This window comes from Labeo rohita, chromosome 18 (genome assembly GCF_022985175.1).
Source record: "Labeo rohita strain BAU-BD-2019 chromosome 18, IGBB_LRoh.1.0, whole genome shotgun sequence".
Taxonomy (NCBI): Eukaryota; Metazoa; Chordata; class Actinopteri; order Cypriniformes; family Cyprinidae; genus Labeo; species Labeo rohita.
This window is the reverse complement of record NC_066886.1, coordinates 31,984,752-32,001,289: the sequence shown is the minus strand read 5'-3', so window position 1 is coordinate 32,001,289 and position 16,538 is coordinate 31,984,752. Positions and strand designations below refer to the sequence as shown.

General features: G+C 38.2%; 1 protein-coding gene across 4 annotated transcripts in view; it reads left to right on the top strand.

The window, feature by feature from the left end:
• veph1 (ventricular zone expressed PH domain-containing 1) overlaps nt 1-16,538 on the top strand; it is a 124,462-nt gene that overhangs the window by 19,119 nt on the left and 88,805 nt on the right. For all 4 annotated transcript variants that reach the window (XM_051135283.1, XM_051135282.1, XM_051135281.1 and 1 more), the window contains exon 4: nt 3,766-3,940. In XM_051135283.1, the coding sequence (XP_050991240.1) occupies nt 3,766-3,940 (175 nt within the window). The remainder of the gene's footprint in view (nt 1-3,765; nt 3,941-16,538) is intronic.

Genomic DNA, 16,538 nt, shown 5'->3' with positions numbered 1-16,538 from the left:
ACTAGGACTAGGACATGGGATACTGGTTTGCTGTTTGCCTATTAGGCATTTTTTGGTTTTCATATCTCTAAGTGAATTTGTTATGCAATGTACTCAAGCTCTTAACTGCTTTGAAACGTTTAACCAGTTTACCAGTGACATTAATTAATAATGTAATCATAACTAATGCAATTAAAATTTTTAGTTCAATAAATCAATAAATAGTTCAGTAATATTGAATTTAACTCAATAAATTCAGTAAATCATGTTTTAACCCTATATTGTTCTTCTGTTGATTTGTTAAATAGAGAAATATGCAAGCAATAACTATGTCCCTTGTCCTCAAAACACTACTTGCATACAGACAGCTGGGCTACTGACACTCCACCCTGCAAGACCATGCAGGTGAACCAGCATCACCAGCTCCATGCTGCTTGAGCTCCAGCATCACATTTTGCTTGAGAACAGCATGGATATGCTGGTCCACCAGCTAGACCAGCACTATACCTGCATAAACCAGCACTATACCAGCACTTACTAGCATAAACTAGCACTATACCAGCATAAACCAGCCTGGACTAGCACTATACCAGCACTAACCAGCATAAACTAGCACTATACCAGCATAAACCAGCCTGGACTAGCACTATACCAGCACTAACCAGCATAAACTAGCACTATACCAGCATAAACTAGTCTGGACCAGCACTATACCAGCACTAACCAGCATAAACTAGCACTATACCAGCATAAACCAACCTGGACCAGCACTATACCAGCACTAACCAGCATAAAATAGCACTATACCAGCATAAACCAGCCTGGACCAGCTTGGAATCCATGCTGGTTTATGCTGGATGTTTCAGCAGGGATACTAGATACATTCGAGTTTGTTGAAAGTTCTGTTGTAATTCTAGTGTGTTTGTCACCAGTCTAATAAAATGCATAATATATTAAAGTGTCGTTGGGGTTTCCATGTTTTCTACAAAATAAAACTGTGAAAATCGAGGGTGTATGACGTCATTGGCAGATAACACAATGACACGGCCCGTTACACTAGTTAAAACTTATTTCTCTGGATTTAAACATTCAACATTTTTGGACATTTACTAATTTACACACTAAACAGGCTTATAATTGTGTGAAGTTTAAATGTCGACTCACTGGTGAATTTTATTTGCTTAAAAATAAAATGCCTTTCTCTACCTATTTGCCACCACATGACACCGTTTTGGATTTCCAGGGTGTCAAGTTCAAAATTTTGTTCCATCACACATCAGAGTCAGACTTTCCATACTGAATGTAACAGCATGAGAAAAGCTCTAATATAGTTGGTTTGGTATTTTGTGATTTTTAAGGTATTGTTCACCCAAAAATTAAAATTAGCCCATGATTTTAAAAAATTAGCCTCAGCCTCAAATGACTTTCTTGTTTAAAACAAATGCAATTAGAGTTATATAAAAATGTCCTGGCTCTTCCAAGCTTTATAATAGCAGTGAATGGCTGTTGAGATTTTGAAGACCAATAAAGTGCATCCATCCATCATTAAAGTGCTTTTCATGGCTCCAGGGGGTTAATAAAGGCCTTCTGAAGTGAATAGATGCATTTGTGTAAGAAAATTATCCATATTTGAAACTTTATAAAGCGTAATGTCTATGACGTACTACGTAGGCATAGCGTGAGATATACAAGTTTTGTTTACAACAAAGGAAAACTGATCTCGTTTCGGCTAATATCGAAATCTGACATTTTTCTTTAAAAATCCTTGTTTTGCACTTCTAATTCATGACCGGTGTTTTGTTTTGCTCTCTCCTTTACACTTCCGTGTTTGTCACATCATACATGTCATCTGCTGGAACGCCACTCTCTGGTGAACGTGTGAACAACAGTTAGCAAAAGATAGAGATTATAGTTAATAAAATTATAAATACAGACATTTTCTTACATAAATGGAGACCTTTTATTAACCCCCTAAAACTGTAAAGCACTTTTTATGATGGATGGATGCACTTTATTGGACTTCAAAATCTTAACAGTCATTCACTGCCATTATAAAGCTTGCAAAAGCCAGGACATTTTTAATATAACTCGATTGTATTCATATGAAAGAAGAAAGCCATACGCACCTGGGATGGCTTGAGGATGAGTAAATCATGGGGTAATTTTCATTTTTAAATGAAATATCCTTTAACGACTGACATAGATTGAAGTCAGACTGTCCTTCTGCTATAGATATTCACCTAATTATAATAGCCTCACATACACAGACCTTCAGACTGATCTGATTTCATTGGCCAAAATCTGCCCAAGAAGACATGTAAAGCAGCCAGTCACAGTTTGTTTTATTCAGCGTCATGTTTAGGGGCGTGAAAATGTAAAGTGGATGTTTCTACAATAACAGACCGGGTGTAAACACAAGAGCTGTCTCCTTTTGTGAAGGGGTTTGGCGTCACAACAGCTTTGTTGTCCAGGTGACACGCACGTCTCCCGGAAGTCCTGTAAAAAATCAACCCATCAGACAATGACTTAATTTTGTGTGTCTTGTGCATCAGTCGTTCTGACATCTGAGACTGAGACTGTAATTATGATGACTTTCGCTTCTGAAATGTGAAAACAGTCCATATTTGTCAATTCTGAAGCAATAATTACACCCATTCTCAGAAAGTGACATCTCTCGAAATGGAACTGACACGCCTGACAACAGCAATTAGCTGAAATCTCTTTTTAATTATTTCTGTTTCAAAAAGATTTTTCACAGGCATGACACAGTTTCTCCTGCTTTTCTCTCTCTCTTTCGCACACACACACGCATTCACTTATATAATAAGCTGCATATGAATCTCAGAGCAGGGCTTAAAGAGAGGCTGTGCAAGAGTGATGCATTCTGGGTAGTGCTGAAGATCAGTATTCATTAGAGAACTGCAGCTTGAACAGTCTTATGCCTGAGCTCTTCAGAACTATTTGTGGAAGGGCTCTTTGATCTGAGCAGCAGTCACATATTCAAGTGGCTGTTTTATAATTAGCTTGGGCTCTTTGGAAGTTATTTGCCCTGCGTCACGCTTTTTAAAGTTTTAGTTTCGATATTCAAAGACTCTTTCCCTTCAGGCGAGAATATAAAGGGCCATTCTTTTTACAGTAAAGGAAAGTATTTTAATTTGCTACAGAAGAAATAAAATTGCACATGTCTGTTGTGTGCAGTACCTAGATTTATGAATATTATTTTTATTATGGCACTCAAACGGTTAAGATTTAAACATTAACTGAATAGTTTTTTTGACCACATATATCAAATGTAATTGCTATGTTGTAGTGTAAAACTCACCATTTAAAAACTTCCCATTTCTTTCACTTTCCATCTGATTTTCCACCTGTTTCGACCTGACATGTTCACATCTTGTACTCTAGGGGGCAGCAGAACATTTCACATACTTTCTGTGTTCAGTTCAGTTTGATCTTTTAAAATGTTTACTGCTGCCTTTCATGCCTTATGAAGTATCTCTTATTATTTTTATTAAATTAACTAAGCAGCCAGCTAACCCTAATGTGATCACTCTCTGAACTATTAAAATCTTTATTGAGTGATGTTGGCATACACTAGTCAGAATTAGCACACGCTGGTACATTGATTTTGCCTTATTTGAGTGCAACTTCTAATTGGGCTGCTCAATTCAGACTGCAATGTTTGTATTGGTCGTAACTACTAAACAGTTTACAGATAATTGAAAGTCTGCGACCTGAGATGCAGGTCTAAAGTTGGGTTGATGTTTTGTTTTGTTTTTGTTGCAGAATTACAACAGGCCTCCGGTGATGGCGTTAGCGGTCCCTGTGGCCGTGCGGTTCTTGCAGCAGGGGAACCAAGAGCTGAGCAGAAACATGTCCAGCTACTTGTCACTGGCTGCCATTGCTAAAGCTGAACTCCTGGCCCAACACACAGAGGCCATCACCTGCAGCGTGCTGGGAGGTAGGGGTGCAAAAATCCTCACCTCCTTACCATGATAGCATTAGGTTATGGTGATTTCAACACTGAGATATAACAGTCACATGTCCTAACCAGTCACGGGCGTGCTAAGGTCTTTATCTTCAATTTAAATCTGATCTGGTCATGACTGTGAGAACTTAAGAAACATTTGACAATTCAATTCTGTTATCATTTACTTATCATCTACCCTCATGTTCCAAAAAACATGTTTTGAAGAATGCTGGTACCCAGTCAACAATTTCATCTCACAGAGAGCTCCCAAGATACTCATGATGTGGTCACAGTGTGAGGTCACAGCGGACTAAAAGTTTAACTCAGTGCACTCACTGTGTGCTTATACTGTGAAACCATCATTGTGTTGAAGAGCAGGTCAAAAATGGGTTTTTGAAAAATATCTTTTTTTGCAGTTTGTAACGTAGCTATCCTTCAACGTAAACAGTCTGCAAAATTAAGCAAAAAAGTGCATGATAAATAAAGAACCTGTCTCTCTAAAGAAAGATTCGACTCCTTATGAAAAAGAAGTTTATTCAAGTGTGCTATTAGTATACTTTTTTAAACTAAAAATAGGAAAGTATACTTTCAGCCTACTTTTCATGCACTTCTCAGAAATGTGCTTTATGTACTTTTCCGAAACAACAGATGCTTCCACATGTAATCTAACACAATCATCATACAAAACAGTATCAAAACTGTGTAAAGTTATGGAATAAAATGTGACTCATGAAGAGGTAAAACGACTGTCAAACTTTGGAGTGTTGATTGACTCCATCTACATTTTGGTTATTCTGAATCCAATGTGTGGTCTTTTAGTTTTTTGTTCAAAATGTTATTTATTATTTCTTTTTTTTCCCTTATTTATGAAACTTATCCACAATTAAGTGTTTATAAAAAAAGAGTGCATGAAGCTAGAATAAAAGGTTTTTGTTTACAAGCAGATGCCCTGATCTTTCTTTTGGTGTTTTGTATGTTCAGATATTTATATAATTAAAACATACAAATTAATACCTAAATAGGGACATAGTAGGGACTTAAAGTATGATGTAAAAAACGAGTATACTTGCAGTATAAAACTACTAAACTAGTAGTTTACTGAGACTATACTTCAAAGTGTACTAAAAATACTACAAGTATTTAATTAGTAAACTCTCAGTATACCTATGAGTTCACTTTTAGTATAGTTACAGTACAAATTAAAAACATTGATGTAAATTAGTTGTGTACTCAAAGTTTACTACTGTTATACCTAAAGTATACTTAAAAGTTTACTTTTATATACTAGAAAATGGGCCAATTTAGTATCGAAATAGTACACTTACAAGAATACTACTAGTACACTGATATTTGTATACGTACTAAATAAAGTATACTTAAAATATACTTCAACTTTACTTAAGTATACTTAATAAAATAAACTTGAAGTATACTTCTTTTTGGTAAGGGCCGCCTTAACAAGTCGTTATTTTTCTAATCTTCTGCCTGTTACCGATGTACGTCACTAGGTAACACATTAGCATTCATATTTCGAAAATTACGTTTTCTGATGCATTTAAGCATGTTGTAGGTGACTCCAATACAATATTAGGACACTTTAAAATACCATACGACCTGCTCTTTAAACTCTCATTCTTTTAGTTTAGTGTGAGTTCACTGTGATCTAAAGCTTATCTTATATTGGTCAGCTATATCACAAACATTATGTAGAAGTTCATTTTTTAAAAGTATTTCAAAAATTCTGTTTCCTAGTTTATTTTGTATTCTTTTCAGTCCAGTGTCAGCATTTGATACAAATGTTTCTATTTTAATGGATGCGTTCATATTCTGGTGCTGTATTTACTTCTTAAAGGTATAGTTCACCCAAAATGGAAAAATTCTGTCATTAATTACTCACCTTTATGTTTTTCCAAACCCGTAAGACATTTGTTTATCTTCAGAACACAAATTAAGATATTTTTGATGAAATCCAAGAGCTTTCTGACCGTGTATAGACAGCAATGCAATTGACACATTCAATTTCCAGAAAAGTAGTAAGAACATCAAAAGGACAATGAAAACATTTTAGCATTTTTCTCCATATAATGGACTGATATGGTGCCCCGATTTTGAACTTCCAAAATGTAGTTTAAATGCAGCTTCAAACGATCCCAAATGTGGTTGTAAACGATCCCAGCCGAGGAAGAAGGGTCTTATCTAGCAAAACGATCGGTTATTTTCATTAAAATAATACAATTTATATAATTTTTAAAGTCAAACGCTCGTCTCGCTCTGCCTGTCTGTGTTGACAGTTAATGTATGTCGAAAAACTCCCATCTCATGTTCTCCCTCAACTTCAAAATCATCCTATATCGCTGTTTTACATTTTTGTTAAGGGTGTTTGATCTTCTTTGCATGTTCACTTTACAAAGACTGGGTCAGAACTTCTGCAGCGATGTAGGATGATTTTTAAATGATTTTTGAAGTTGAGGGAGAAAATACGATTGGAGTTCAACGTACCCTAAGTGTCTTGAACCAAAATACACAGAGTTCAGGCACAGCAAGACAAGACGAGCGTTTGAGATTAAAAAGTATTTAAATTGTATTATTTTTATGAAAATAACCAATCGTTTTGCTAAATAAGACCCTTCTTCCTCGGCTGGGATCGTTTACGGTCGCATTTGTGATCGTTTGAAGCCGCGTTTAAACTGCATTTTGGAAGTTCAAAATCGGAGCACCATATCAGTCCATTATATGGAGAAAAAATGCTGAGATGTTTTCCTCAAAAACATAATTTCTTTACGACTGAAGAAAGAAAGACATGAACATCTTGGATGACAAGGGGGTGAGTACATTATCTATAATTTTTTGTTCTGGAAGTGGACTTCTCCTACAATGACAGAATTTTCATTTTTGGGTGAACTATGCCTTTAACCACTATTTCTTTTTCTTCTTGAAAGGTCTTGACACATCCTGAAACACAGAGAGCAATATGTCAATGAAATAAGTTGCTATTGATCTTGACATTACATTTTTTAGAGCAGGTGATTCTACACCTGAGCTGGCAGGATGGCTGCATATTGCGTATTGGCATTATAATATCATACAAGCGTACGTGAATAGCAATTAAAGAGACCTCTCACCGTTTCTCCAGTGTATCAGTTCCATACATCAGTCTAGAACACATCTGTACAGCGCAACCAGTTTGCTAATGTATCCACTTTTTTTCCAGTGTCGATAAACAGGAAGTAGAACGTCCCCCCCCCCGTGACTGATATTTGAACTTCCTCGTGTCATCCTGCTCAGCATTTTGAATTCACAATGAGGTCACATATTACTCACACTATGAGTATCACAGTATGGTGTGATGTCACTCTGATCATGTGCTGACCTGAATGAATGCAGAAACGTGCTGACGTGTTGATGTGTTGACTGGTTAACCAGTTAACTTTAACACTCAGGGTAGCCTGTTAGCTTTAGCTTTGTTATTGCTTTCAATGAGAAACCTTGGGCATTGGAAATTAAATCTTGGGAGTATTAATAAATAGCTGTAAATAAATATTTAGACAATACAGTGTTTATTTTGTTAAGAAAATATTATCTGATTGGCCGCGTATCATGGTACACCGGTTTCTCATTTATTCTTGACAGACAAACTTGTTGCACTGATCCTGGTTAGGAAACATTGTCTGATGTAGAATTGGGTTTAGGACTGGCGTAGTTAATTGTTAAGTTTGTTTGACAAGAATATTGTTCTAGGACCAACAACAGATGTTGATCCAGAAGCACGTCCTACTTGGCAAAGTCACCGTCAGCGTGTGCTGTATTGGATTGTGCAATAGAATAGAATACTGAGTCATGGAAGATATAAAACCATCATATCCCCCATGATTTAGTGCTTTCCAGACCGTGCACCTCATTGCCTTTGTGGTAATTAGAAAAGAAGTCCCTTTGTTCCTTTACAAGAATATCCACACACAGAGACCAGCGATTGTTTAGTTTCCACAACAATAGTGTGCCACACACAGCATTAGTGTAGTGTAGATGACGTGTGCACTTCCTGGCCCGCAGTGTGTGGCTCTAATTTCTGGTCCCAAACCATGCAGTTAAATGGGTCATTTGAGACATCCACAATGAAGCAAACTTTATTACATCCATTGTTCTTTTAAAGTGATTGCAGTATGTGTTATTCAGTGTTTTTCTGAATGAAAGGTTTGCATTTTTTAAGGAGTTGATCTGTCATATGAGGAATGGATGGTATATTTAACTTGGTGTATGTGCCAAAATACACTATCACCTCAGCTGTTCAAACACTCCACTCATGCAAATTGTTGCCCATCGAAGATAACAGTCTCATTGGTGTGGTTTTACTTACTGTGTTAAAGCTCTGTCATTATGGAAGGGCCAGACTGCGGGTTTGTTGGAGTCATCAGAGGCGAAGAACAAACATTTGGTCAGCCCAAGGACAACAATATTGTAAATGCCTTAGAACTGAAAATGTTATCACAATATAATTATCACGATAAACTTAAAATCTTTTTTTTTTTTTTAAGTTCACCCAAAAATGAAAATTTGATGTTTATCTGCTTACCTTCCGGGCATCCAAGATGTAGGTGACTTTGTTTCTTCAGTAGAACACAAACAAAGATTTTTAACTCAAACTGTTGCAGTTTGTCAGTCATATAATGGAAAAAACATACACAAACAAAACTAAATTAAACCCTGCAACTCATGACAATACACTGATGTGCTAAGACATGAAATGATCGGTTTGTGCAAGAAACTGAACAGAATTTATATCTTCTTTTTACCTCTGATTCACCACTACGTCCTACTGTCCTGAGTGCATGCACAGCATCTGGTGCGTGACGTGTACGCGCTCTGGCGTTATATACGCAAGCGCCGGAAGCGATCTGCGCTTATACGTCACTCATTGTTTACACTGCACAGAGACTGCGGACGTGTGAAAATCTAAAGATATATAGAAGTACAGGTCATCAGATGATTTTTATATATCATCAGACAATGTGAATTTTTTTGCCCAACAATACTTACAGCTATAATAACTTGAAAACACACTGTGTATTATTAATATTATTATTTCACTTCACCCTTACGAAAATTAACCATGGTTTTACAAAGGTTTAACTACAAATCCAACCAAAAAAAATTGTTTTTGTAGTAAAACCATGGTTAATAAAAATTGAACCATGGTTGTGCTTCCAAAACCATAGTTTAAACATGTTGGCTGTATTAAAACAGTGGTTATACAAATGGAAGTCAAACCACTAAAAGACATATATATACTACATCAAAAATTTATTTTATTAGTTCATTTTCGTAAGGGTGCCTTTACAAATAAAAAGGACACATACAATGATCTTGTTTGATGTGAAAAAAAACCATAGGCACAGCTGATGATATCAGTTGTACGTGATCCCCTCCTGGCTCTCTAAAATCATCAGGGGAAAAATGATCGCTGCAGACCCTCCACAGTTTTAGTAAGTTTATGGGTGTGTTGATATCCAGCCGAAGACTTCAAGCGATCAGGCTCAGAAGTTGAGAATCGGTGAAAAGTCAACAATCCTGCATGAGTTTGCGCAAGAAAACGTAATTTTTTAACTTTAAATCAGTTTGAACAATCAGGATAAGTGGAAGTAAATACCATTTTGAATAGCCGTCATACCCACAATCTCTGTGCAGTGTAAACAATGAGTGATGTATAAGCGCAGATCGCTTCCGGTGCTTGCTTATACTATGCCAGAGCGCGTACACATGTCACGCGCCAGGTGCTGTGCATGTGCTCAGGACAGTAGGACATAACGGTGAATCAGAGGTAAAAAATTATATAAATACTGTTTAGTTTCTCGCACAAACCGATCGTTTCGTGTCTTAGGACATCAGTGTATCATCACGAGTCACAGGGTTTAATTTGGTTTTGTTTGTGTATGTTTTTTCTATTATATGACTGACAGACTGCAACGGTTTGAGTTAAAAATCTTTGTTTGTGTTCTACTGAAGAAACAAAGTCACCTACATCTTGGATGCCCTGTAAAAACTGTAACAACCTAATTTTTATAGGTTAAAATTTAATTAGTATTTTTATTAAAATTAGCCATTGGTCTTCCATAGTAGCATATGCACACAGCACATATGAAAAAGTATATATTTATGGTTTCTAGATATTTGTATGAAATCAGTACTCTAAATACATTTAGTATAAATGCACAGTGTAGCTTAATAAAAAAATACTGAAATTATATTCCATTAGTCCTTTAAAGGTGGCCATTTTCCACAAGCTGATATGATTCTTTAGGGTCGTAATAAAAAGTCTATAACATACCTTGGGTATGACGTCTCAATTGTAGTGTAAAACAACACTCTTTTTATTTTGTCAAAAATAGCTCTGTTCACAGCGACCCGTTTCAGTGCATGTCCCTTTACATGCTAATGAGCTTGGTGCAAACACTTGAATTCCTTATATCAGCGGAAAGATGTGATATCCGTCAGATAAGAAAAAGACATTCAAAACGATTTGTTTTTATTTGTATACCTTCAAAATGACAATGAAACATTGTACATTTGTAAAAAAAAAAAAAAAAAAAAAAAAATTTGCTTGCATTCTTGGTCTCTGTGAATCTCCTAAAATGAAGTGATACTGTCTTAAGTGTTTACGTTTTTCATTTTTGACATTAAATGCATTATACAAGTCACTTCGGAATATAAATCATAGCAAGTTTCAGAATATAAAAAAAATGTGAGTTGGCTTTGCGTCACCTAACCCCTGGCTGAGGAGACATTCTTGTCTACACCTGCTCTGAAACAATGGCGGACAGTTTACAGCTCACTCAGGGTGGGTTTAAGGTAAAACACCAGTGTCAATCAGCAATCGTGAGAGGGGCCTGTGTAGAACTACATCACTCTGCCAAGAATCTGAGAATGGCTTGTTCTGGGAAAGGGGTTATTATTTATAGGGATTAAAAAAAAAGTGTGGATTTTAATCATTATAGGGTGGTTGTGTACACACACTGTAAACTCACATTTCAGTTCAGACAGTTGAATTTTGCATTTGATTACCTTTTTAACACATTTAATAAATGCCTACACTAATATAATAAAATTCAATATGAATATCCCACATACGGATATTCACGGCACATAACGGTACTTTAATAATGCATTTTAATAAGAGCCATATTTCCTGAGTAAAACACTGGGATGAATAGATTAAAAGTAGCCTAGGTTAGTGCACTTAAATCAAAATGTGAAGGACTAGTGCCTGTGAACATTAGGCTGCAAAAAAAGCTGCATGAATCCTGCATGTTTTAGCGAATGGCGCAGACGCGCAGTTTTATTTACTACATACATACTAAAGCGCGCATGATGCTTGCGGTGTTTTCAGCCTCTGCCGCCTCAATATTGTCACATTCATGTCTGTGTTTGTCGTTGGTTTCTCCCATTGTCTCCCCCTGTTGTTGTATTTACTTTGGTTTCTCCCTGATGATTGTCGACACCTGTCTGTAATTAGTCCCACCCTTTATAAGTCTGCTTGTGTTCTGAGTTCGCTGTCGGTCCTTAACGTTATTCTAAGTGTGTGGATGTATCGTTGTGTTCCTGCCTGTTCCTGCTTGTTCCTGCCTGATTCGTATGAAGATTTATATTAAAGTAATTGTTTGTATCGTATCTCGTTTTCCGTCTCGTCCGTCCAGCACGCATCGTAACAGAAGGACCGACCGCGAACTCAGAACACAAGCAGACTTATAAAGGGTGGGACTAATTACAGACAGGTGTCGACAATCATCAGGGAGAAACCAAAGTAAATACAACAACAGGGGGAGACAATGGGAGAAACCAACGACAAACACAGACATGAATGTGACATTTCCCTGCTTCTCCTGCTCCGGGTAATGTCAGAGATTTGTGTGCCATTTGGACTGTTTATGTTTGTTTTTCCTGTTGTGCCCATATTTGGTTCTTCCTGCCCTCATTATGTCCTAATTGGTTAATTTGCTTCACCTGTCTGTGTCTGATTCACCACCCTTTATAAATTGTTCTTAGTTCTAGTTCTGTTGTCTGATCTCAAGGTTATTTTGGTTGTGTGTTCTCCTGTCATTGTTGGAATTACCAGTTTGGATGTGATTAAAGATGCCTGTTCGTTTTACTCTCGTCGTTGTTCGTTTCCTTGCCACACGCAACCCGTGACAGAAGATCGGACCCCAAAAGTTTAGCGGCGTTTTCCCCACGTTTTCTTTCCGTTTTTTATTCAGTGTTTTATTTTCTGTTTCTCCCCGTTATGGATCTCCCTACCGTCCTCCTCCCTATCCTGGAGCAGGGGAATCGTTCTCTCGAGGACCAAACTAAGGACTTTATGTACCTTGCCTCCATGACACACTACCCGGTCAGCAGCATTTGCTCGTTCTATCTAACTGGACTTAACCCGACCACACGAGCTCAGCTATCCGGAAAAGGTCCTCGAGAGAGCCTCGCCGCCTATGTTGAGTGGGTGCTGGTGTCCAGCAGATCTTCGTGGACCATGGAGGATGACACCAGCCCCACTGCAGACCCAGAATCCAGCCAACCATCACCCCGTTTCGCGGAGCATGAGCCCGAGCCCACCGTGGACGGAGAGCCAGAGCCCAGCGTGACCGAGTCATCGCCATGTGGAGCGACAGGACTGCGGATCGCCCAGGAACCAGAGCCTCTCCTGTCTGACCAGGTGCGAGAGCCAGCTACAGAGCCTGCGACGGTGGACGTTCCTGATGGGCGTGAGGGTGCTGAGGACAGCACCGCCCACTGCACCACCGCTGAGGGTGAGCAACGCCTGGATCTGGGACTAATTGTTCTAGAACAAGATTTGACTAATTTCGTTGAAGATATATACGAAGACATGCCCGCTCTTCTTCCACCATCTAAGCTGCCTGATAACCTGGAACAAGATTTGATTAATTTCTTTGAAGATGTATGTGAAGAAATGCCCGCTCTTCTTCCACCATCTAAACTGCCTGACAACCTGGAACAAGATTTGATTAATGTCTTTGAAGATGTATATGAAGACATGCCCGCTATTCTTCCACCATCTAAATTACCTGACTGCCTGGATTACCCACCCTCCCTCCCTCTGTCTATTGTTTCTGCAGCCTCAGTCCCGCCACCGCTGTCTCCTGGCAGCCCATCTGCTCACCCTCAGCCCACCATCAGTGCGGTGGGTTCGCTGCAGGTCTGCCAGTCTCCATCGGTGTCGTGGTTGGAGGATCCCTCATCTCCACCTCCGGCCTCTGAGTCCCAGACTCCGCCTCAGTCCTCCGACCCAGCGGCTCCACCCCGGCTCTCAGCTCCCTCATCTCCACCGTCGCCCGTCGGCCCACCAGCTCCACGCGCCTTCCGGGAGGGGGCGGTAATGTCAGAGATTTGTGTGCCATTTGGACTGTTTATGTTTGTTTTTCCTGTTGTGCCCATATTTGGTTCTTCCTGCCCTCATTATGTCCTAATTGGTTAATTTGCTTCACCTGTCTGTGTCTGATTCACCACCCTTTATAAGTTGTTCTCAGTTCTAGTTCCGTTGTCTGATCTCAAGGTTATTTTGGTTGTGTGTTCTCCTGTCATTGTTGGAATTACCAGTTTGGATGTGATTTAAAGATGCCTGTTCGTTTTACTCTCGTCGTCGTTCGTTTCCTTGCCACACGCAACCCGTGACAAATATATGAGTACATGAACATCATCTCTAGAACTGTTCTGAGAGTCACTTCATGAGCATTTTATTGTTTCTTTTGTGGAAAACTATCCTCATATCATATACAAAGAAAAACCTAAAGGTCTTCACAGCAACCCATCAAAATAAAAGTTCGGTTTAACTTGACAGTCAAAAATATATTAAATAATGTAATGATAGTACTAGTACTAATAATTAAAAATATTATTAAAGCAACATTTAAGGAATATTTACCAAAATGCTTTTGATTATTAAAATGTAATGAAACGATTAAGATGGAATCCAGAAAATTTATGAAAAAATTTGAGAAAAATAATAAAACATATTTCGTAGGGCCTTAAGAACATGTCATTTTTGTCAAACTTTTAATAAATTGCTGTTAAATTGTGCAAGTTTCATGATTTCAATTATTAGACGTAATTTCTGATAAATATTTTGATGTAACCATTAAAGGGGTCATCGGATGCCCATTTTCCACAAGTTGATATGATTCTTTAGGGTCTTAATGAAAAGTCTCTAATATACTTTAGCTAAAAATTCTCAATGGTTGTGTAAAACAACACCCATTGTACCTTGCCAAAATCAGCTCTGCAAAAATCATCTCATTCTGGTCGAGGCTGCTTTAAATGCAAATGAGCTCTGCTCGCCCGCCCCTCTCTTCTCTCTGTGGAGAGACGAGCCTGTTTACTTTATCCGCATTTAGCCGTGTTTAGCCGTTAAACTTGCTAACTAGCACATTATTAGGAAAGGCTATCGCAAAGATTCATAAAAAAGCCCTTATACTCACTTCTGCTGTAAGTGAAGCTGGATCACGAATTATTCATGTGAACATAGACGGATATATGTAGATTGGGAGGCGCATTCCCTTCACAAACAAATGTAATCCACTGCATCTTCAGCGGCTCAGATGTCGGGAGTAAATGACGACCGCTATGTTCATTATTACATCCAGCAACACAACACCTCAATCACTCAATCTGAGATATTCTTGTCTAATTTACATCCCTGCTCTGGCATTGAAACAAAAGAGGTCTGACTGTTACAGCTGATCTGAGGTAAAACGCTCATGTCAATCAACTATCGTGGGAGCGGCCTCTGTGTGTGTGACGCCACAACGACAGGCATTTGAGAATGGCTCGATTTGAAAAAGTGGATATTATTTTTACAGATGCATGGATTTTTATCATTATAGGGTAGATTTGTACATGCACTGCCAACAAAAACATTCATATTCAAACAACATGTAAAAGTGAACTTAGCATCCGATGACCTCTTTAAAATAGAGTTTAGAAAAATTAAAATGGAATTTAGAAAAAAATAAATCCGATTTTGTAGGGCCCTGTTTGTGTCTTTGTTTTATTGTAGTTGTTCTTAGTTTGTTACTTGCATCTAGGTTCTTATTATTAACAAAGATAAAATAACAATATCATGATATGAATTGTTATTGTGAAATAAAATTCCTACATCATGAAATAAGATTTGGCTTTATCCTTTTAGATAACTTACCAATATAGCAGAAATCTGTAGGCATGGTAGTTGCTCACCATTTTTTTGTCATAGTATCAGTTCAGTAGTAGTATTGTGATATCTTAGTCAGATATCGTATCTGTCAGACACCTTGGACTGTTTGGTTTTGCCATTTGTCACACCCCCGTTGGACTGTTTTGTTGGTTTCTCCCTCTCGTGTCCATATATGGTTTTTCCTGTTCTGTTCCTTGTTAAGTCATTATTGGTCAATCACCCACACCTGTCTTTGTATCGTTAGCACTCCATTATAAGTTGGATTCTGTTCATTGTTTGGTCGTTGGATGTTAAAGTGATGTCGGCGTGTTTGTTTCCCTTCTGTTTCTGCCTGGAGTTACCGTTTGTGAAATGTATTAAAGACTTTTCGTTATATTCCGTCGTCGTTCGTCTCACTCAACACACAGCCGTGACCGTATCGAAGTTAAAATTTTGGTATTGTGACAACACTACTACTGGCTGTATCATTGCACACAGTCTTTCTCCTGTTTGTCAAAACTATTTCCATCTGGCTTTAAACTAGTTCAAATCACAGTCATTTGTTTCTTCACTGAATTCAAGACCTTCACACTGGATCTCACAGCGCTGTTTAGTGCTCGCATGACCAAGACTCATCAGCGAGTAAACACATCTGCTCTAGTTGATCAATAAAATAGTACTGTCAGACAGCTACAAATGACAGGCCTTCTTAAAGGGGGCACCTGACTCTTTTAAGTGTTCTAGTGGACAGCCTGGCATGTAAACACAATTATCATGTGCCGTGATACATTCGATGTGAGCAAGGCACCACAAATAGGTTGTCGGAAACTAGAGGACAAGATGTTTTTGACTTCCTGGTTTAGTCTTTTCACTTCACAACATGAAAAGAGTCACCACAGACCAGAGATACTATTTAAGTGTTTTTGTTTGTTCAGCAAATAAATAAATAAATGCTTTACGGTTTCTCATTCTACTTTGTACATTCCATTTCTGCATTCAACATTCAGCTTCTTGCCAGCACAAAAAACATTGCCTCAACTGAGGAAGGACCCTCTTGGGTTTTAATTTGTATTATTTAACAGTCGATGGGGGTTCGAGATCTAAATGAAGTGCATTGTCTTAAAACTGGGCTGCTTGACCATCATGTTCATCCAAGAACTGATTACGCAACTCTCAGTTTTGAAACTGTCATGACGACTTCCACTCAACACTTGCCCAGGTTTTCAGAGTCCGAGATACAGCCAACAATTGGTTGTTTACTACAGCAAAGCAGCTTGCATTGGGTTTCCATATTCCCTATGCATTGTGTATGTACGTTCAGGCCTGCTTTGATTACATCTTATACCATCACAGCACTCCAGAGGGCTGAGTGGGAGAAGAAAGCCGATATGCGAGTTAGCA